The 24,355-nt window shown below is 33.9% G+C and overlaps 1 protein-coding gene across 2 annotated transcripts in view; it reads right to left on the bottom strand.

The window, feature by feature from the left end:
- The window catches only part of SLC35A3 (solute carrier family 35 member A3), a 29,163-nt gene that overhangs the window by 3,815 nt on the left and 993 nt on the right, over nt 1-24,355 (bottom strand). For both annotated transcript variants that reach the window (XM_006919557.3, XM_015595446.2), the window contains exons 2-7: nt 12,390-12,594; nt 8,158-8,312; nt 7,959-8,081; nt 6,175-6,346; nt 3,782-3,900; nt 2,128-2,261 (exon numbers count right to left, since the gene is read on the bottom strand). In XM_006919557.3, the coding sequence (XP_006919619.1) occupies nt 2,128-2,261; nt 3,782-3,900; nt 6,175-6,346; nt 7,959-8,081; nt 8,158-8,312; nt 12,390-12,576 (890 nt within the window). In that variant the 5' untranslated portion in view covers nt 12,577-12,594. The remainder of the gene's footprint in view (nt 1-2,127; nt 2,262-3,781; nt 3,901-6,174; nt 6,347-7,958; nt 8,082-8,157; nt 8,313-12,389; nt 12,595-24,355) is intronic.

The following is a 24,355-nucleotide window of genomic DNA, read 5'->3' as shown; positions in this document are numbered from 1 at the left end:
TCTTCCTTTACTATACAAACAAGTATAATTTGGAAAAAAAAAATGTTCCTGTAATATGGCTAACAAATATAGTCTACTTAATACATTCCAAGTATTCAGCTAAGTGTTTTACATGCATTATTTCATTTAGTTCTCACAACAACCCCATGAGGAAGTAGTAGTACTGTCTTCATTTTTCAATATGTAAGGAAACAGGTTTACAAAGTAGCTTGCTTTAAGTCCCACAACTCTAAGCAGCAGATGGAATTCAAATCCAAGTATGTCTGACTCCAGAGCCTGCATGTCCATTCACTTCACTATACTGTCTCCCAAAGGTGTTTTAAATGTATTTCGTCTTAATATGTCTTTTGCCTACGATACATTGAATAATAAGATCTCAATTTTTTTTTAATATTTGAAAATATAAAAGGGAAAATTGCATTCTTTTCAAACCAAAGTGAAGTTCAGTTTAAAATCCAAGGTAGTAATAAGCAAAACTCAGCACCAATTTTTATAGGATGCTTTATAAAGGGAAATAAGATTAAATACAGGAGACTTACTTTATTTTACCTATCCATAGATATAATGCCTTTCTATGATTTGGAAATGACCTTAAACTGGTACTGGAACCTACACTGGACATAAGCTGGAATGCCAATCTTAACTTTTAACAGGTATGTTCTTCAAAATGCTCCTACAGGAACATGAATTGGTCTTGGTTTAAAAGTTTCTATTGACAGTTCAAAGTCACACCCCTACCTTAAAAACAACAAACAAAACATTTCCTCAGGAAAGGAAAAAGATCACTAATTCTTATTGAAAAAAAGGGCCCATCCTAAAGTGGTCCCTCCAACCTCATCTCCCACACTCCATCCCTCTCAGTCTATATAATTCAGCCACTCCATTCAGTGAACACAACGTGTCTTTCAGGACAGTGTCCTTATAAATGATATCTATTGCCTGCAATACTCCTTCTCCCAAGAAAATTGCTTATTCGTAAAACTCAGGTCTAACGTCTCTAAGATTCACTCCCCTTGGCAGAGTTACTCTATGACAACACTTACAATACTGTATTAAATAATACATTATTTCCAATTCTGCTCTCCTGCTCAACCATGTGCTCCTCATTTAATGTTGCCTAGTATAAGGAGCGCAATAATTATCTGTTATCATAAACACCTAGTGTTGACTTGATGCAAATGGGCAACTTTTCAAAAGCCTCAGTTGCAGGTATACATATAAGATTAAAATAACAAAACTTTCTACAATGTATCTTGAAGAAAATTACTACCATAAGAATATCTGGTAATTATTAACACTTTGGATAAGCTTCTGACTGAAAACTGCAGTCATTATGACCTTTTCTTAGCTTTCTGGAACTCTGGAATTGTGTAAAATCATATGCTTAACTGAAAAGTTTTCTGATCCAGCTTCCTATCCACTCCAGATATCCATTCTCTGATATCTCTAACAGGACCTACTAGCATACGTAATAATGCCAGGAAACCTCTGCTTCTCAAGGCAGCTATTTTTCCATGTTTCTGAGAGAAAAACATTTTGTTAAAAAAATTAGGAAAAAAAAACTATCAGAGTTTAATGATTATTTCAAAGATTTGAACCCCCTCTTTCTAACAGAATTGTATCTATACGTCCATGGCTGCATTGATCGTACTGTGATAATGACACTACAGTCCTGGGGCTCCTGCTTCACCCACCATTCCTTTTAAAATTCTTGTCCAAACAACTATTCTTCCTGCCACCGCCTAATAGTTTTTTCATGAGCCACCTTCTTTCTATAAACTGCCTACTTCAAGAATGTCTCCCAGGTTTAGCTCTATAAATTCTGCACTTTAAAATGTCATTATATGACTTATTTTATAACTTAGTAACATTTTTATATGGCTTTTATATCACCTTTTGTATGACCTTTTACTTTGGGGAGAAACCCATTCAGATCTATTGGGAAAATTCTAGCCAGCCAAATTGATATAAAAAGCTTTCCAGTGGAAGATTTTTTTGTGCATTTAGTTTGAAACATTTTTTAAAAGATAGTTAAATGGATCTTTTACTATTTCTGATCAGATCTTATGAAGAATTCTTACTTTTCTATATACTTTTGGAAATTTAAAGAAATAAAAAAGATATTACCTGGTGGGCACAAAATCTTGTAGCCAAAAATAGGATATCAGTGTTGATAATATTATGGATAAAGAGGTCGCAAATCCTTTTAAAATATTATCCGCATATTTTATAACAGCAGCTATTACAAGGCCTCCAAGTGCCTGCAGAAGTTTTAAAGGTTATTTTAAAACACAAACATATATAAAACTACTTTTCAAAACAATTACTCAATGAAGCTTTAATCCTATTGTAGTAGGTGATTTTTACTAAATATCTCTTATAACCAATAGTCTTCTAGGTTTTGTTCAATAGCCCTTTTATTTCTAAAGGTAGATAAAGTAACTAAGAGCGTAACCTGCAGTTCGTTATAGTGAACTTTGACCAAATTACAAATAAAACATCTATCCTCATCCAACTTAGTAATTAAACATCACTTGCTCAGATAAACATGAGAAGATTGGTCATACCGATTAGTGAAATACTTTTACTTCTGATTCAAAATGAAGTGTAACTTGAAAGTCATTTTACTAGTCTTTCAATAGTTTCATAACTTCACTTTCTTTCTCTAGTTTCTCTTCATTGTAAAGCCACCTTTCATTGCTGTCAGATTGCTTTTCCTAGAGCACAGTTTTAATAGTTCCCTTTAAGAGTACAGAAAGAACTCTCTACCAAATCTCTCTCAAATTCCAATTGTGGTTACTTAAATAATGAGATTTTACCATATCTCATAGTTTTGTTTTCTGCCAAACCCTACTTAGCAGCTCCCAAATCTGGGTTACCCACTTTAACAACTTCCACTGCACATCTCAAATGACAGAAGCTTTTTTAGAGAAAGTAACAATTGAGATTACTACAAATTGATATTTGAATTCAAATACTTCGCAATGTTCTCATTTGTCTATTTACTCCCTCTTGAATCTGTCAGTAACCTTTTTTACTGAAGTCTTCAGCCACTTCTTAAGAGGGCTTCCCTCTTGTTAGGATGAAAGCCATCGTACATAAACTCTCCTGACTTACCCTATCTCTACTTCAAATTTCCTCTGAATTTTCACTTATCATTGTCTCCTTTTATCTTAAAGACAGAAGTATCCTTCCTGCTTTCAAAACAGAACTATCCTTTGCCAATTTCACCCACCTTCCATAGGAACACTGCTCCCTACAGAAAGCCTCTGTGAGGGCAGTGACTTGTATCTTCATCTTTATATCCTCCAGTCTCAGTAAGTATTTTTTGGAGATGAAATTACTCAACCCTTGAACAATTTCAAATTATAAACTGAAGTAATATGACAAGAATGTTCAAATATGTAACTACAATATGAGGCTATAAACTGTTACAGATTTAAATACATAGAACTGCTTCTCGAGCCTTAATGGAATGACCACAGACTTCCTATATAACAATTGTAGAAAAATCAAAAGTTGCCCTCAGCTTCAACTCTTTTATTCTTAAACTTGCATTTTAATTATGTTAAATTTAAACACCACGGAATTCATTCATGTTCCCTTTCAAAGTAAGTTTTCATTGTGGCATTAAGATCAGTTCTATTTTAACTCCCCTGAATAAACTAGATATAGTGAGAGCACTAACAGGAGAGAATTTTCCTCACATCCGTCAGTAACTACTTTGATTATATTAAAATAAAGTTTATTAGCATTGAATATAAAACTTTAAATGCTTTACCTGAAGAACAACAACTATCCAGGTCATTCGGTTATATCCTTGAAAAAATCCATTTTTTGATACCAGTTCTCCATCATAAATGTATACACCCATTAATCCAAATATACTCCCAAAGAAACCTAAAAAAAAAAAAAGAATGTTTATGTCATTTAGTTTCTCTGGGGAGATATTTGTCCACTGGCATTCCAAATAATTTTATACTTTTTTTGATAAAATTTGACTACCTTTAAATTTTTATATTTCGACATTCATATGAACTTAACAAAAGCATATTTAGTACTATATGACTGTAAGACATAGACATGAGAATATAAAAAAGAACAGAGATTACCAATCTCGGAGCATTAAAAAATATAGAATGCATATATTACATGACTATATGCCTGTCTTATTCAAATATTTATAAAAGGCATATTTCAGTGTATCTTGTATCTTCCTATTGCTAGATCTAGATTTTCATATATTTACATTCATACCTGCATATATAAAAGCTCAGTTATGTGGCACAGCTGTTTTCCTTATTAAAAAGTTCTGAAAATACAAAAAGTAATATCCAAAAAAATCAGAACTAAGAAAAAGTCATAGACAGCATCAGAATCTGTCATTACTGAAGTCTTATTATTAGTGAGAGCATATTATCTTATTCATTGCTGAATCCCTTACCTCTCCACAGATCTCATCATATGACTACTGGATTTAAGAGATTCCGGGAACAATCCTAAACTATGAATGATGTTATAGATGTCTACAGGGGCCACATGTTAGGGGCAGTCTCTGGCAAGATATATATATATATATACTAAGAGTGCAAGGTGAAGCAACTTTTTTGATAAAGCTATAACTAATCAAAGTATTCCACAATGGAAAGAAACTGAAAGAGATGTGAAATGTTCTTTCCGAAATTTTCTTTATGCCAACTCTACCATTTTAATATGTCTAATTTAGAACAATCCTGGCATAATACAAAATTACAAAAGTAAATACTTCCAAGGATATTATTTTTTTATTATAAAAATAAAACTCGATAATTACAAAATAAATGCATATAGTACAGAAGGGTACATACATGTTATTATGTACAAATTTACTGTATTATTTCTATCTATTGCATAATATTCCACTGTATAAGTAAAAATATGAAATATGTATATAATACCATGTTCCAAGAATTGTTCTGAATGCTTTATGTATGTTAACGCACAACAACCCTATGAAGTAGATACTTCTTTGTGCATTTTGTAGATGAAAAAAAGAAACCACAGAGAGGTTAAATAAACTTGCCCGAGCTCGCACTGCTGCTAAGTGACAGACTCCAGATTGAATCCATGCAGTGTGGCGCTGGAGACAATGATCTTAACCTCTGCATCATTTAATCACATTGATAATTTATTTAACCAGTCTTCTAAATGTTTTCTGTTTTTTACAATTGTAACCAATGCTGAAATGAATAACCTGGACATCTATATTTGTGTTCTTGTGCAAGCATATCTGTAGGATAAATTCTTATCCAGATATGGAATTTTTACATTAGTCTTTATTTATTTAAAATTTTGTTAAATTCTCCCAAATTGAGCTCCAATGAGGTAATATCAATCTATACCCATAACGACTACAAGTAATAAGAATTCCAGTTTCTCTACTCTCTAACACTGGAGCTTTTCAATTTGCTAACCTTTGAAAATTTGATGTTTGAAAAATGTTATACATTGTTTTATGTTTTTGTAATTTTGAGTTATCTATAACTTATGTATCCATTTCAAAACTTTGAGTCATCTTACCATTAGATTGTGCTATGAGGTCAAACCAAAGAATAAGAAATCCATGAAGTACCAGAGAATCATCAGTTCTGACCAGTCTTTTAGTTTTTTATTGAATTATCTTATAATTCAATAAAATGTTGGGCAACTCACGCAAACCTTTGATATTTCTTTCTTTTCTGATATTTGCATATTTATGTAAACAGCTGACATCAGCATTTAGTATATTTAAGGCATTTTATTCTAAACATTTTATGTGTATTATCGGATTTAATCCTTACAGCAACATATGAAGTATTATAATTAAGTACACTTTATAGGTGAGGAAATATGTAAGTTATTTGGAACATCTTCTGAGAAAAACATAGCAACCAAGGATAAAGTTATTAAGGCTCCAAATGGTGAGGAGAGAAACTGGGTACAAAAACTTTTATGTCACAGACTTAAAATTCTATTTTCTTGAAAAAAAGGTATTCATTTAAAACACAAAATTTTTTAAAGGCCAAATCCTTGTCAGATACTCAGAACATCAGCACATTTTATGAAAGGCTTATTTATTTAAAGATATACAGAAATCGTTAAATATAAAAATATAATCACTTTAAAAAATAACATTAGAAAATATTTTATATTTACCAAGTTGAATATTTCTTATCCACACCGATTGTTTGGTTTCTTTTAAAATTTTCTCAAAGTAAACTCCAGCAAAGCCACTTGAAAAACATGCTGTGAGAACTGCCATGAGGCCTACAAATTGAGAGCCAGCCGAAAGTTCCTTAGAATCAAGCTCTTGGGAATCTGAGGGCCACTGAACAAAAAGAAAAACAAAATTGAAGTTTAACGACTATAATATTATGCGAACTGCATATTTAGAGCCCACTCTAAGACCTAAAGATAAAAATGCAACCAATACCATTCTTGGAGATTGCAGAGGAGAGCTTTTGAAAGACAACCCTGGAATTGTTTTATTTTTTCCCCCACAGTAATATTACTTTCACAACTTATAATTTCAAAAAAAACCCCTAAAAATTATAGAGATTGAATAAATGCACAGGTACACAAAACAGCCTCTATAAGTACTTCAGCTGTAGAAATTCAGAGTGTGAAGTATGGAGCAGCAAAAATGGGTCTGGAGCTGTTGGTGCATCGTAGAAGGGCCTTATGGGAGGGATCATGCTAACCATTTGGGGCTTTACTCTGCATATCAGTGTTCCTGGCACCAGTTATTTGCCTATTGTCATGTTTTTTGTTAAAAATCTGTGTTCCACCTGAATGATTACTTGATATTTTAATTTTAAATATCTCACTTTTTAAAATGCAATAGCTACTTTAGCTTATTTTAAGTAATATCGATGAAAATATGGGTTTGATATGCCAGTTATATTTTTCCACACCCACTTAAAATAAATATTAAAAATATTTATTCACGATATATATACTATACACTGGGGGAAGTGATGGAGGGCTGTTTGCTGAATGGCAGGAAATTGGCATGATTGGATTTGTTTTTAGATAGACCACAATGGTGACTACATGGAGGCTGAATTTGGGGGGATGGGTAAGACTGTGGTAAAAGATCATGTGAGAAACAAAGAAGGCATGAACTGGGGAAGGACAGAATAGAGACAGAGAAGACAGAATCAAGAAGTTTTAGACAGCAAAATCGGTAAGGTCTTAGTAACTGATTGAATGTACAGGCAGAAGAAAGAGACTAGGACAACTAATAGGCTGAGTAAAAATGACTGGAAAAAATAGAAACAAGTACAGGTTAGATGAGGAAAAGCTAAAGTTTAGTTTTGAATATGTTGAATTTATAATGTCTATTGAAAAACCAAACAAAGATGTGCAACAGGCTTTTAGATATACAAATCTGAAACTATAGGTGAGGACCAGAGCTGCTGACACAGTCTAAGGAGCCATTGGCATAAAGTGTTAATGCAAACCTCAAGAATGGGTGAAATCTCCAACAATAAGGACATAATTTAAGAGAAATTACAAGCCTATCAGCAACCCAATATCTAAAGGGAGTATTGAGGAAGACAACTCCAAGAAGGAAACCGATAAGGAATCATTAAAAAGATGGAAGAAGAACCAGGAAACAATAGTATCAGGAAGGCTGGCAGAAGAAGGGAGTGATTAATAATCTCAGATGTTCCAGATATCCAGTAAAAATCAGCTTTGTTTTATATGCAGTGTCATATTTCCCCAACTTGATCGTTCATTTCTTTATGTCAGATACTTTGATTAATATGTATTTTTTATATCGGTTACAATACCTTGCTCGAAGAAAGCCCTCAAAAAATCTGTCATTTGTGAGAATAAGCATGTTTCAATAAATAATAGAGCCATATTTTCCATGCGCAATAAATAAGGTTTTGAAACTGTGATAAAAATAAGGTATACTTATTTTGAATAGTTACCTGTACAAAAGCAACTCCTGTCATCAAAATTACTAGGGAGAGCCACTGGTACACACCTAATTTTTTACTAAGCATAGACACAGAAAATAGTGCCGTCGTAAGAATTTTCAACTGATATGTGACCTGAAAAAGAAAACGGCTGATATTATTGCTTGTTGGTTCGTTTCTTAAAAGACTACTAGAAATGTATTTTAAGTACCTGATAAGTAGCTGCATCTAGATTTGACAATGCCACATAGAGTAAATTATTCTGAAGAGTGTATATCCCTGATGGAATAGCAAGTTTAAGTGTTTCCATAGGTTTATTAAGAATTTCATCATGTAGTGTTCGATTCAGTGCTCTTAGACTACATTCTAGAAAAAACAGGAAATGGGCAAAATCAGTAATTAAGTAACTTTGAATAAGTTACATACCCTCTCTCAAGGCCTCAGTTTTCTCAGCTGTCAAAAAAGGAAAATCGGCTACATGTTAAGATACTTTAGGTCTAAAATATAGTTTTAATAGTGCTAATTTTTCAAATGTTAAGTATTGGTATATTAAGAAGAGCATTATCCTTGTATTCTTTCATTGTTAAATACAATCAAATTGATTATATATATACGTATTTACATATATACAATAAGTATTTAAAACCAAAAGCTCAAAGTGTTAATTTGTCAACCAAGTATCCTTATAGCAACATTATAGAAACTGGTATTTTGTGCATTCTATTTTGTTATCGGCCATTCATGCCAATTAATAATTGTGAAGACTTTCATTATAAAAAGAAAATAAATCAGTTAAAGAGTGAATTTGGCTGCAAACAACAGAAAACCCAACCAACGCTGGCCCAACCCCATAGGGATTTGTCTTGAATACGAATCCAAGTACAAAGCTGCTATAACAGCTCAGTGATCACATCAAGGACCTTCACACACACACACACACACACACACACTTTTTACCTTCATGCTTTTCATCTACCGTCTACATGACTGTTGCAACAAGGTCACTAAATAATTGCTTCACCTCTGGTTCTTGTTTTAGGCAGCAAGAAGAGGGGAAAGCAGTGGCCTAGAAGGCATCTTCTTTCCTCTCATGTTGCATAGCTAACCCATGCTGCAAGGGAGCTGGGAAATTGAGTTTTTCCTTTTATGTCCTCCACATTAGAGACAAGAAAGGGAGGAAGGTGTTGGAAATGGACTTTGAGCTAACCAACCTACAGTATCCATCATAAAAAATGTCCAAAAATCTTAGATATACATTAACCCCTAAAGAAAGGAGCATTCTACCACTTCACCAACAATGATATTTTAACAATGATTTTCTCTTCTATCATAAACCTTGAAAACTTGGATTCTGAAAACTTTTTAAAATGAAAATATTTTTAAAGAGTGCTATCTGATATTAATCCTTTCCTTACTCTAAGGTAATAGTAAAAAATTATGTAACTAAAATAAAATTACCTAAAGATTTTTTCTTAGTTTTAGCAGAAGAAAATCTAAAATATTATTAGTTCATTTAAAAATGTTGTAATTAAATTTTTAAATAACCAATGCTATCACATAATTTTCTTACCATTAGTTTAGGGAAGGTCTTGTTTCATGTTCCTGCCAATTCCTGGTATCATTAGATTTATCTTTGCCAAGCTGAGGGTAGTATAATTGAGTCTTGTTGGTTTTAATCTGATTTCTCTAATTGCTATGAGGGTGAGCATCTTTTTATATATTTATTGGCTATTCAGGTTTCCTATTCTGTGAATTGCCTATTTATATCTTTTGTCCCCTTTTCTGTTAAGTTGCTAGTCTTTTTCTTATTGAGTTGGAGGAGTTCTTTGTATAATCTGTATTAATCTTGTGTGGTTACATGTGATAAAAATATCTTTTTTCAATCTGTGGCTTGTTTTCGCACTTGATTCGATATACAAACATTTCTCATTTTAATGTACCCAAATTAATTATTTCTTTCCTTCATGGTTTATTTGTATTTTTGTATCTTTTTTGAAATCATTCATGGTACCAAAGTCATAATAAAGTTTTTACTCATATTTTAACATGCATACTTAACAAAGTCTAGAGTTAATCGAAATCTCTATCCTCACCTCTGACATCTTGACCAGAAGTTCTCAAGTTTTGTTTTTCTAAATGTCAATTAATCCACCTAGAATTAACTTTTGTGCAGGGTGTTTCTATTTGGTTCGCTGAAAGTTGGTTTTATTGTCTCTCTCAAAGCCAACTACTCGTGTCAAGGATACCTTTAGCTCCACAATACTAAATGAGTGGCTACTTTTTTTATTCATCTAGACTTTAGCAGCAAATACACCATTTTCTCTGCTTTCCTATTACCTTTTCATGTTTTTGTTTTCTTTCCATCTTGCTGATAACTCCTTCAGTCTTCTTTTGCTGATTCTTCCTTCTCAATCTGACCTCTAAACGTTGGGAATGCTAGTTTAGAGTAAAGTCAATCCTTGCCTTCAAAGCAATATATAAGCTCACAAATCCTTAGCTCCATATTCACATATTCTATTTTACATCTCGATTTGCTTGCCTTATAGGTATCTCAAATTTAACATGGCCCAAAGAAAAGCCTCAATTTCTCCCAAAATCTGTCTTCCATATATCATTCATTGCAGTACCCATTCATCCAGCAATTTAATCTAAAAACTTAGGAATTATCTTTGACCTGGATTTTCCATTTCCCTGAACTTTATACACCTAATCTACTAGCAAGTCACGTAGCTGTAGCTCAAAAAGACACCTCATAATCATCCTCTCTTCTCTAACAACATAGTCTAAGCCACCATCATCTTCTTGCCTGGACTCGTGCAATAGCTTCAAACACGATTTCTTGCACCTCTTCTTGCCAACTCCTTTCCTGTCAATACAGTTATCATATTTTTGTGTGTGTGTGCAAAACAGACCAAATTTTAAACAATTTCTCTTTGCTTCTACAGTGAAATTTGTAGCCTACAAGGCTATCCTGCGTTGTCTTTTCTGAATACCAATTCAATCTCTCTTTGTTCCATTCTCCTTCCAGATTCATATGCTCCAGCCACACTGGCTAATACTTTTTTGATAGTTTCAAAAGTACACCAAATGTACAAACAACCCAATTTAAAAATAGAGAACAGACTTTTCCCTAAAGATATACAAATAGCCAATATGCACATGAAAAGATGCTCAACATCATTAGTCATTAGGGAAATGCAAATCAAAACCACAATGAGATACTACTTCACACTTATTAGAATGGCTATAATTTTAAAAAAAACAAGTGTTGGTGAAGATGTGGAGAAACTGGAACATTGCTGGTGGGAATAAAATGGTGCAGTTGCTATGCAAAAAAAGTTTGGTGGTTCTGCGAAAAGTTAAACATAGAACTGCCTTATGACACAGCATTTCCATTCCAAATTATACACTCAGAAGAAATGAAAGTAAGGACTTGAATGGAGATTTGTACGTCTACTGCAGCATCATTCATTGTTCATTGCAGCCAAAAGATCGAAACAACACAAATGTCCATCAACACATGAACGGATAAAATGTTATAGATATAGATATATACACACACACACACACACAATGAAATATTATTTAGCCATAAAAAGGAATAAAGTTCTGATACATGTTACAATGTGTATAAATCTTGAAAACATTATACTAAATAAAATATGCCAGACAAAAAGAGAAATATTGTATGATCTAACTTACATGAAATATCTAAAATAGGCCAATTCATAGAGACAGAAAGCAGATCAGAGTTTTCCAAGGGCTGAAGGTAAAGTACCATGGGAGTCACTGACGAATTGTTACAGAGTTTCTGTCTGGGGTGACGAAAAATTTTAGAAATACATAGTGCTGATGGTTGTACAACTTTGTTTATACAATGCCACTGAACTATACTCTTAAAAATGGTTACAGTGGCAAATTCACATTTGTATTCATGTGTATATGTAACTTCTAAAAATTAATAATGTAATATATCAAAAAACCATTGAATTTTACACTAAAATCAATGAATTATATAGCGTATAAAGTTTTTTCTTAAAAAAAGAATATCAAATTAGTCACTGCTGGACTAACCAATGCAGAAATAAAAGGCCTTGACTTTAGTAAGTAACTATGACTTCTCTAAATTTCTAACAGTCACAGAATTACAGAGTTTGCACTTATTCTCAAATTATTATAAATGCAAGAAACTATGTTTTAAATATACAGTTTAACCAGAAGACACAAATAATGATATAGATTAAATAAATGCTTTTATTACTAGACTAAAGCTGTCATAATATAAAATGAAAAATATTGAAATGTTCTTTAATACTAGGGCATTAGATAATACAGTCGTGTTCAAGAATGTATAGTTACCTATATTAAATGTGTCATATCTAACACAAAACAAACAAATTGCAATGACAAAATAAATTACAATAACAAAACCTAGATACCTACTGCTGTCTTTGTAGACTAATAAAATGCAGGCCATTATCTTCAAAAGTTCAGCAACAACCACTGCTGTAGAAGATAGATAACGAGGTCCCTCCTCTTTTAAAGTCCTAGAATAACGCATTGTCAGAACCAAACTGGTAGTCTGAAAGACCAAAATTCCCAAGGAAAGGTATTTTAGGTTGGCAGACATTGTTTTATCTTCATCTGCCTGAAAAACAAAATAAACAGGGCAAATAAACAAAATTAGAAAATACGGAAACTAATATAATATAAGCCAGTAAGAGATGTCAGGTCCTAGATGAGACGGAGTAAGTACATCCTAATTACAACTATGAACTTTGAACCAATGACAAAAGCAACTATGAGAAGACTCTGAAAGATGGGGAAAAAAAATAAGACAAACTGGCTAGAGACCTCAGATTCTGAGTTTACAACCCAGCAATAAATTCTCTGGAGACTTTTTTGCCATCTGTGTATCTCACCTTGGGTGCTACAGCAGTTCACAACCTGGAACCACTAACAGGTGTAGATCAGCAACAAAAAATGCCCCAAGAGAAATCCACTGTCTCTAACCAAAGGAATAGGGAGACAGCAGCCCGGCTGATGGAACCCTCACAATTGAGTGCTGTGTAATCTGTGGGATGGAGCCTTGCTGACCCTGCACTGAGAGTAGAGGCGGCAGCCCCCCAGCCCTCCCACCAGGAGCTGCAGCCACAAAGACTACAGAGGCAGAGCCGGGTCTATCATTCCTGCCCTAAGAAAGGTGAATGTCAGCAAAGAGGCAGTAGTACCTTCTTCCCTCCCCAGTGACTGTCTACTAATATAGAATATTTAAGTAAAAACCAAGGTCCTATAACACTCAAAATGTCCATGATACAATCCAAAAATGAATATACTTATCATACCAAAAAACAGTGAAAAAAATCTCAACTAGGATGAGTAAAGACAATCAACCGAAAATAACACAGAATTGACACAGATGTTGGAATTATCAGACAAGAATTTTAAAGAAGCTACCGCAGAAATGCACCAACATCAAGCAGTTATAAACACACTTGAAATACTTTTAGACTTACATAAAGTTGAAAAAATAGTACAAGATTTCTTAGGTACCCTTCGCCTAGCTTCTCTCAATGATAAAAGCTGCAAAGTTCCTATATTTTCCATAAAGTAATTTAGTATTAACTCTAAGAAACTCATTTTATATATGAAGCTACAAATGAGTTAAAGTAAAAGGATGGAAAAAGACATGCCATGAAAAAAAATAACTATGGGAAAATGGCAGGGGCTATATTAATATCAGGCAAAATAGGTTACATAAGAATTATTTCTAGAACTAAAGAAGGGTATTTCAGAATAAGAGTCAATACCTCACGAAGATACAGCCATTATAAGCATATATATCTTAATAACATAGCTTCGAAATACATAAAGCAGAAACCTGACAGAAAAGAAAAAACAGATAAATCCAGAGCTGTAATATGAGACTTTAACCTAACTTTCTCAGTAATTAAGACAATACACACAAAAAAGTAAGAAAAGTGAAGATCTGAACAACACGACCACCGTTAACTGTTGTAGAATGGAGATGCTCCATTAAGATCCTCCTCCAAGGAAGGGCTTAACACGGAGTGTGTGGTCTCCACCCCAGGTCACATCCTTTGCCTCAAACTGATCTAAAGATTCAATGCAATCCCAAACAAAATCCCTCAGGCTTTTTTGGTAAAAATTGGCAAGCTGATTTTAAAGTTTCTATGGAAATATAAAGGACCTAGACAACCAAAACAATTTTAAAAAGGAAAAACAAAGTCGAAGGGGTTAACCTACTGAAATTCCATACTTACTATATAAGCTCTAGTAATTAAGACTGGTATTGACGTAAAGACAAAACTATAGATCACTGGAACAGAATACAATCCAGTACTAGATCCATACATATTTGGTCAAATGATTTTGCCAAAGGTATCAAAAAGAAAGGATAGACTTTTCAATAAATAATTCTAGAACAATGAGACATCTATTTTTTTTAAAAAAGAATCTCTACCCTTATCTGCCTCATACCAAATATTAACTAGAAATGGATCACAGACCTGTCATAAAAGCTAAAACTATAAATATTCAAGAAGAAAACATAGGAAGAAAATGTAGCTATAAAGAGATAGGCAAAGATTTCTTAGAATATAAAAAGCACAACCCATAAAAGAAAAATATGGCTAAATTAGACATAATCAAAATTGAAAACTGCTCTTCCAAAGGTACTGTAATAATAACAGAAAGCAAACCACATCATAGGAGAAAATATTTTCCATACATCTTGTATGCAGAATATATACAGAATTCTTACAACACATTAAGCAGAAGACAAACAATCCAATATTAAAAGGGCAGATCTTAATAGACATTTCACCAAAAAAAATAAATAAATGAGTGGCTAATAGGCACATGAAAAGGTGTTCAACATCAGAGTCATTAGAAAAATACAAATTAAAACCACAATGAGATATATTATACACCTATTAGAATGGCAAAATCTTAAAAATTGATGCTACCAAGTGTTAAAGAGGATTTAGAGGGAAAAAACCCTCAAACATTGCTAATGGGAATGTACACCACTTTGAAAAATTGTTTGACAGTTTATCAAAATAATAAATAAAAGTCAATCTTTTCATATGACCTAGAAACCTAATCTTAGGCATACCCAAGAGATTTAAAAACATACGTCCACACGATACCTGTATAGAAGCTTTATTTGTAACAGCCAGAAACTGGAAAGAACCCAAATTCCCATTAATGGTGAATAAACATATTGTGGTGCATCCATGCAATTGAATGCTATTCCACAATAAAAAATATTGATACACTAAAACATCGATGAATCTCAAAAAAATACAGAGCAAAAAAGTTTAGACAAAAAGGTATATACTACACAATCCATTTACAGTAAATCCTAGAAACGGTAAAACTAATCTGTAGTGACAGATGTAAATTAATGGTTGCCTGTGGTTATGGGCTGGGGGTTGACTGCAAAGGGACAGCAAGGAATTTTTGGTAGCAATGAAATATTCTATATCTTGACTGTGTGGTGGTTATATGACTGTGTTCATGTATCATAACTCACTGAATTAACTATATATTTAAAATGAATACCTTTTATTGTATATAAATTACAGCTCAAAACTGATTTTAAAAAATTAAAGATTGAGGACATACTAAGTAGCAGCATTCCTTACCAGGCTTTCCTCATTCTGGCTCTGATTTCTTCTGACTGATACCAATGGCATTCTGTTACTCTGTTCTTCACCCCAACTCTATCCTTCCCATGATTCCATCTTCCACCCTAAATTTTATTAATATGAGCCCTGTTTATATCACTTTACAGCTCTCAAAACCAAGCCACCATTTATGCTTCAGATACATGATCCTTTTTCTTTCCTTACCTCGTAATTATAATAGTACATAATATATTCAAACAGGTTCAACAATCATTATTTAGTGCCTACATTAGGCTAAGTACCACGGTTATAGAGAGAGGCTATCCACCAAGGCACAAAGTCTAATTACTAAATTTAGCAATTCCTACCTCCAACTGAATATGCCACAAACACAAACAATACAGCCAGAAATATAAAGTCTTTAATGGTCAAAAATATATACAATAATTGAAAAAAATTATCTTAAGTATTTCATTTGAATTTGAGAGAAAATTTTAATATCTCTTTGTCATATATAGAGAGAGGATCAAGCTTAGAGGAAAGAATACATAGACTTCTTTAGCAACCATTTATGTCACTTTTGTAAATCTGCATTAGAGAGAATCCTAACGTAAAGCATTTTAGAGGTGGAAGAGTTTAGAAATAATCTAGTACAATTTCTTCATCTTAAAAAGGAAGAAAACAGTGAACAGAGAAGTTAGATGATTTGTTCAAGGTGATATAATACTAATTGGAAAGATGAGGTTATATAGTTAAATATCAAGTTCCCTAGCTCCCATTACATGCCACCTGCAGAATTCCATGGTAGCCTTTATCTCTGTATGGAAGGACAGCAAGTTGTCAGCAATCTACATTTGGCAGAGGCATCTGATTCTCTTGGAAAATGTCAATGATTTCAAATCTTTTCAAGGAATGGTTTGTTCATTCTGTGCAGCTAAGACCATAATGTACCTGTTATAAAAGCAATGCTCTAATTTATTTTCAAATTAAAATTTAAAGGTCAGATTCTAAGCCAGAATATAGTATTTTACTATTTTGCTTTTCCATTTCCAAGTATATATGGCATTAATATATTCACCTTGCTAATACAGTTCTTAATTATTAATAAAATTCTTAATAGTCTCTTACAATGTATTTTAAGTCTGTGAGATAATAAAAAATATATATTGTGGTCTCTGCCCTCCTGCTCTTGACACCTTTGTAATTTTCTGGGTGACAGGAGACTTATGTTCTAATGTGGCAACTCTGGATGGGCTACTGGATGGCTCCTAAATGGGGGCTGGTCACAGAAAGAACATGCCATAATTAGAAGCTTGGAATTTTCAGCCCCACCCCTAACTCCATTCTCTTGAGAAAGGAGAAGGGCTGAAAGTGGAGTTAATAATCCAGCATGCCTACTTGATGAAGCCTCCATTAAAATGCCAATAGTATGAGGTTCAGAGAGCTTCCAGGTAGGTAAATACATCCACACTTGGAGGGTGATGCACCCCAACTCCACAGGGACAGAAGCTCCTGCACTCAGGACCCTCACAGACCCCTTGTCCTATGTACCTCTTCTTCTGGCTATTCATCCATACCCTTTGTTATATCCTTTAATGAACTGGTAAACCTAAGTAGGTGTTTCCCTGTGTGCTGAGGTGCTCCAGCAAATTAATCGAACCCAAGGAGACAGTCGTGGGAATCCTCCATTTGCAACCAAGTTGGACAGAAGCTGTATGTAACCTGGAGACCTACTACTTGCGACTGGTGTCTGAAGTAGGGTGGGACAGTCCTGTGGGACTCAACTCAGCTCTTAACCTGTGAGATCTGATGCTATCTTCAGGTTAAATTGAGTTGAATTGTAGGATACCAGCTGGTGTTGTAAGAAATCGCTTGGTGTGGGGAAATAAACCCCACACATTTGGTGACCAGAAATGTCAGAAGTGAAGTGTTCTGTATGAGGGATAAAGGAGACATACAGCAGGGAAGAACTGGGTTGTTTTTCTAATACAAAATTAAAAAGTAGAATCTATGTAAAACAAATGATTATTCATACTAGATCCTGTAAAGAATTTAATTTACAATTCTGACCGAGGGCAGAATAAACTCAAAATGAAAAAGATCAAAATACTAGTGTTTCTAAGTTTGATTCTGGAGTACAATACAGGTAAAACTAAGTATTTTCACTTAATACAAACCATAAATGCACAGCAAATCCATATATATGAAATTGACCAAAATAATTATGTTCCCCTTCTACAATTTATAAAATTAACCTTGTTTCTTCATTTTAAAGTCTATAATATTTTCCTATTGTTGAAAACAAACTTTAAACAATTTCATGTTTAAGATTTAATTTCAGTCCTTCCTACATTTTTTTCTCTTTATAACTCTCCTTCTTTTACCTTTTTACATATTGCCACTCTTCTGGTTTCCAGAATATTCTTTCACAAAAATTTCCTGTTTAAGAATACCAATAATCAATAAGAAACTGTGCTAAGTTCTTTCACAAATGTAGCCGCATTCAATTTACTGCCAAAGTCTTACGAACCAAACAAATTACTGTCCATGTTCCTTTAAGGACTCTGATGACTAAGCTCCCTGAACCCACATGGGTTTAGAGAGGATTGCCAATTTATAGCAGGATCAGAAAAGTCAGAATGTTCCACTTTCACCTTAACAGCTAAGACCTGAAAAATGCACTTGAAGGGAACCAAAATTTTGGCACCTTGAAGCTGCTTTTTGGGATAATGATTTTAAACTGTTTATTAAGAAACAAGCCTCAGAAAGAACCTTTGCCCCTTCCGCACTTTCCTACCCAAGAGATTAAGACAGAGAAAACTGCTTCAGGAAGGAAATCTCAGAATGCTGCTTAGCCTAATTTGAATTAAGTATGGTAAATAAGAGGACATCAGGTGGGAGCCTGTCAGCTAGATACCAGAAGAGACCCATTGTTTCTGAGTTGCCCAGCAAGAATTCGCCTGTCCGGTATGTCCCACTCTTCCTGAAGAACTTATAAATTGCCCACTCTCACTTCTGAAATCTAATACACCATGCCCCCTCTATTTTCTCCTTTGTCTAAAATGTCTTATATACCCAATGCTGCCTTGCTGACTTTGGAATTTTCTTGCCTATGTGAATTTCCCGTGCGCATGTATTAAAATTTTGATTTTCTTAATCTGTCAATTTGATTATTAACCCAGCTAGAAGAACTTAGAAGATCAGAGGAAAAGTATTATTTTTTTAGCCCCCACACACTCTTCCAGATTGCTAGAGTAAATGACACTATTTCATTCTGATGGCTTTTCTTTGTTTCAGTTTGTTTTTCAAAAATAGTATTCATTTATTATAAAAAATAGTATATTCTTAGAAAAATATAGAAATTTAAAACTTTAGTAAAATTTGAACCATAACCCCACCACCTAAAGACATCTAGTGATATTTTCTATCGATTCTGCCACTAATTTTTCTTGTTTCAGCTTTTTGGAAATCCCTAAAGCACAGGTCTTTAGTAGCAAGGAGAAAATAAAGTACCTAAACCATTTTGTATTCTCACGGAAAGTATTTCAACAACCTTTTGGGTTTCTTAGTCTTAAAACACCAAATGTTTAGTCAATGTTTTAAAATGGTAATAAAATTTATAGATTTTAAAAAATGACGAAGTACCTAAGAAATTCTGCAAATCAATTTTCCTCCTATTATGGAAATGAAAGGCTAAATTTCTAACTTACAGTTTTTAAAATGAGTTATATTTACATTTTCTAAATGCTAGTCCTGAAATAACTCTCCAAGTACAGTATAATAATCTACTAAAGGTAAATAAATGACATAATAGAATACATATGAAAACATAAAAGTTCTAAAGTGGTATGCAAATATAAGTTCACATTATACAATAGTCAGAAACTACTACTAGTTTAAAAACAAACCTTTCAAGGTTTTTCCAAGTAAATGAACAGAAAAAGACAACACATAAGGAAATGCTGACCTCAGCTGCAAGTTTCTTTCCATCATCTCCCATGATGCCAAAACTTTAAAACTGCCACCTATAACTGATATACAGAAGAGGCATGAGAAATAAATTAACTAAATATTAAACCATGTTCAGAGCCTACGAAGTGCTGCCAGACCACGGTAAACCTACAGAACAAAGGAAGGTTACTTCAGAGATTACTAACAATTTACCTATACAATAAAGGAAGACGAGTCTTTTAAGTCGTACCCTACACAAAATAAACCCAACCATTCATTCCCTATGGCCAAACCATGGGGAACCTATAGAACAAAGGCTAAGACTGATAGCACACCTTTAACGCTGCATACCTATACAATCGAAGGAAAATAGGTAAATAAAGTCTTGAAACGTGATTCACAGAAACTGAGAATGACATATAAACTGAATTCCTCGAACACTAAAGGTCTGTCTCTCTCATTCTGTGTCTCTGAGAGGAGACCACACTGTGGAGGTTATTCCTTCTCTAATAAACTTTCCTTTTGTCTCTAACTCTGCCATGCACTTGAATTCTTTCCTGTGCGTGGTCAAGAACCCTCACTCGCTTCTCCCAGTGTAGTTCTTGAGTCTCCACTGGGGGGATTCTCCCTGTCCTGCATCATAATTATATGCTTAATAATAACAAATGGCTTTACTTCTGACACCGGCATTTATATATCTTCTTTTCTGACTATCTCAAAAGTAGATATAGTATTCTCAAAAAGTAGCAACCATATGTTGTAGTTGAAATCCATAATAATCCTGTAGAAATACAAAAATCTTATTTTTTTATAAAAGTGAAATAAATTTGAGTCAAAGTTAATGTATACTATCAGTATAATCATTTTTGTTTCTATGACAGAAATAATAATCTTAAACTAAATTAGTTCACTCTCAAGTGTTTAAAGAAAAGTACATTTCTGCTCCATAACACTTAAAAACCAATTCTATTCTTTACCATTTCCAGTTCCTATTACAGTCTAAGTTAAACAACTTTTCAGTGTTTCTCCTTCCTTTTCTTCCTCAAGGTATCAAGCAACTTTAGATAATTACTTTATGTAAGTTAATTTTTAACTCGTTCTTTCTAATCTACAGAATTTCCATTACTACTTTCAGGCAAAAAAATAGTACTCAAATATTTCTTCAACTACACAAATATGAAACCTATTTACATTTTAATTTTAGATGAAAAATTATTCAGTATTATTGAACTCTTTACACAAAGTCAATGATTTGAAAGACATAATGACCTAAGAAGTATAGCTCTAAGATCCCCTTCAGTGTGTGGTGCCATGTAAAACTGTCTTCCTTCTCACCCTCCCATTTCCCCACCTCTGTGCTTTTCTGCTCTAGTACTTTCTGCTATGATCATTTCCCGCCACTTACAGCCAAAGGCAGAAGTTAAAGGTTTTCTATAAAGAACAGAGAGTAGTGAAAAGCCAGGTAGGGTCCACAGACATTAATCATTAGTAAAGGTTCGAGACTAAGGAGACTGGAGGCCGAAATAGTAAAGACACCACACAATTCTCCACAACTTGCCATCAATATTTAATACAAACTTACTATAGTCAGGCACTGTGATGAGCACTGGGTACACAATGAATGAGACAAATATCTGTTTCTCTGTGGAGCTTATCCTCTAGCATGGAAGACATGTATTCAAATCATTCAAAAAATAGTCTGGCTAAAAAAATCTGCACAAGATTTGGAAGGCAGAAGTGAAGCAAGAGCCATTGCTCTCAGAAGTCTGTCAGGGTTCAGAATGGTGAAACAGAAACAGAGGTACTGACAGGTTCCAGTTTATCTCCACTCTTCCCTGCTCTAGGTCAGCTCTTCTTCCCAACTGCTGACCCTACTGAGAAGCAATGGGCCCAGCCTCTCCACTGGACTCTTGACTGTGGACATAAAGAGACAGCTGTGCAGAGGTCAGAGCTTTCTACAAATTTTTCTACAAGCACCACTGTGTGGTCCTACTCTGGCTGCAGGATACGGCTGGCTCGTAGATTCCTTTGAAAGCTCTGACTTGTCTACCCATGTCAGTCTTTCAGAAGGGCTTAGTTACTTTCACTAAACTTCCAACACTCTCTTCTTTGACTTTTACTTCCCCTGCTTCTCCCACAATTGTGAAATGTCTTCTTACTATTTTACATCCCTTATTCTGCTTCTCTATTGAACCTAACTGATATAGTTGGTACCAAATGTGGTCCCAGAGTAAAAGTGCCATAACTTTAGAAATCTAGAATCAGTTTTCTGATCTGACTACATTTAGGTCATTAATGTTTTTCATTGGAGTTCATCAAGCCAAGGGAAATATTACTTAAATTATCACCTGTAATCAAGATTGATCAAGTAATGGCTGCCACAAACATTTTACTGGAAATAGGCATAAAATAGTTTTCACTGGTTGCTTCTAAGTCAGTTAGGAAACTTGGATTAACAAAATAATGAACCTGAGGCCCAAATTCACAGTCCAAAGTCCAAGGACAGAAATCAAAAGCTTCTATGACTGTTGCCCTAAAACAACTTACCTTGTTTAGGTGCAAAGCCAACATTTCTTAACCCAAATCCACAGTCTGATACTGTGGTAGACTGAAATAAAAAGCCAATTGAGTTTACAATTTTACAGGGTCTCAGGATCCTATATTCTATATATTTTTACATCTCTATATCCTGGCACATGACCAGACATAAAAATATGCTTGAGGATTATAGTAGGCTGAATAATGGTCTTGAAAAATATCATGTCCTAATCCCTAAAACCTATACATGTTATCTTATTTGGAATAGGGGATTTTGCAGGTGAAATTCACTTAAGGATCTTGAGATGGAAATATTATCCTGGATTAGCTAAATGAGCCCCAAATGCCAACACAAGTGTCCTTATAAGAAATAGAAGGGGAAAATACAGATACACAAGAAGAGAGGGCAATGTGAAGATGGAGCAGAGAGAGAATTGAAGATGCTGGTCTTGAAGACCGGAGTAATGTACCCGCACAAACTAAGTGTGGTGGCCACCAGCACTGGAAGAGGAAAGAAACAGATTCTTCCCTAGAGGCTCCAGAAGAAGCATGGCCCCGCTGACACTCTGATATCAGCGTAGTGATACTGATTTGGATTTCTGGCTTCCAGAACTCTGGGAGAATATTTAGGATACAATAGCTTTTTAGAGGTTAAAATCTAATGTTAAGCTACCAATTCATATTGATCTGCAATGAAGGCAACCAAAATTTTGCTACGCTGAAGCTGCTTTAGGAGATATAGATTTTAAGGTGTTTATTAGGAAAAAAAGATTCAGAAAGCACCTTTGACCCTCACCTCTTTCTTGTCCAAGAGAATCAGACACAGAAACCTGCTTCAGGAAGGAATCTTAGAATGCTGCCTTGGCCTAATGTAAATTAAGAATAGTAAATAAGAGGACATAAGGTTGGTGCCTATTAGCTAGAAACACCCTGAGCCATTGTTTGAGTTGCCACGCAAGAATGTTCCTGCCACGTATGGCGCACTCTTCTTCAACTAGCTGTAAATTGCTCTCTCTCACTTCTGAAATCCAACACTCCTTCCATGCTTTTCTCTTTTGTCCAAAAATGTCTTATATCACGCTTATGTGAATTCTCTGAGAGCATAAATTAAAATTTTGATTTTCTTTTCTTAGCTGACTCTGTTGATTTTATTATTAGCTCAACTAGAAGAACTTAGAACGTGAGAGGAAAAGTATTTGTCCCCAGAGAAGTATACATGTTAATAAACTTCTGTTTATTTTTCTCATTCATCCATCTTTTATTATAGGAGTCCCAGCAAAGAACTCAAAAGAGTAGAGAGAAAATTATTTTTCCTCCCCTATAGGGGTGATAATAACTAGATTTATTACTAGGATTAAATGAATTACTAAAACATGGAACAGAAAAGCACTTTCAAATATAAGATTATTAATTATTGAAAATCTGAAATAAGGTTACTCTACAACATAAGATTTATCCTTGCCTCTAGGAGTGCTACAAGAGTTTGATTATTTCATTATAGGATTTAATGTAGCAATTATTTATTAAGAGTCTAATATATCTAATACTGTGTTCATGTACTAAAGTGCTAAACAAATTTAAAAGATACAGTTACAAGCTTTAAAAAGCTTACATTCTAGTAGTGATAAATTTCTCAAATAACCATAGTACAATGGAAATGTACTATGTATGTAATGTAACAAGTATCATAAGATTTATAAAGCCCTAACCCACAAGAGAAAAAGAATGTTTTGGACTAATGGTAGGCTTCAGAAAGCTTCTTAAGAAGGAGGTGGCATTAAAGAGTAAGAATTCTTACAAAGATGGTGAGGAAGTCAATTATTCCTTGCAAGAAGAAAGGATGTAAGCAAAGACCAAGGCAGGCAGGTGTAGAGCATGGTCAGAAATTATATTTCAAAATAACTACTCCAGTTTGGCTACAAATTAGGATATGTGAGATAAAATAATTTTTTTAAAAAAGAGGGGGAATGTAGAAAAAGGCAAAGGAGGGGTCAAATATACATGACAGATGGAAATTTGACTTTGGGTGGTGAACACACAACACAATATACAGATGCTGTATAACAGATTTGTACACTTTAAACCTATATAATTTTAACTAATGTCACCCCAATAAATTTAATAAAGTTAAAAAAATTTTTTTAAAGAGACATACTGGTCTGATTGGAACCATGGAGAGCTCCAAATTACGAAGAGTTTTAAATGACACGCGAAGTAATTTTAAATTTATTCTGGAGCCAATAGTCACTGAATATTTCTAAGGAAAGA

Source organism: Pteropus alecto, unplaced genomic scaffold (assembly GCF_000325575.1).
Source record: "Pteropus alecto unplaced genomic scaffold, ASM32557v1 scaffold106, whole genome shotgun sequence".
NCBI lineage: Eukaryota > Metazoa > Chordata > Mammalia > Chiroptera > Pteropodidae > Pteropus > Pteropus alecto.
The sequence above is the reverse complement of the archived record's forward strand: the minus strand, read 5'-3'. Positions and strand labels throughout refer to the sequence as shown.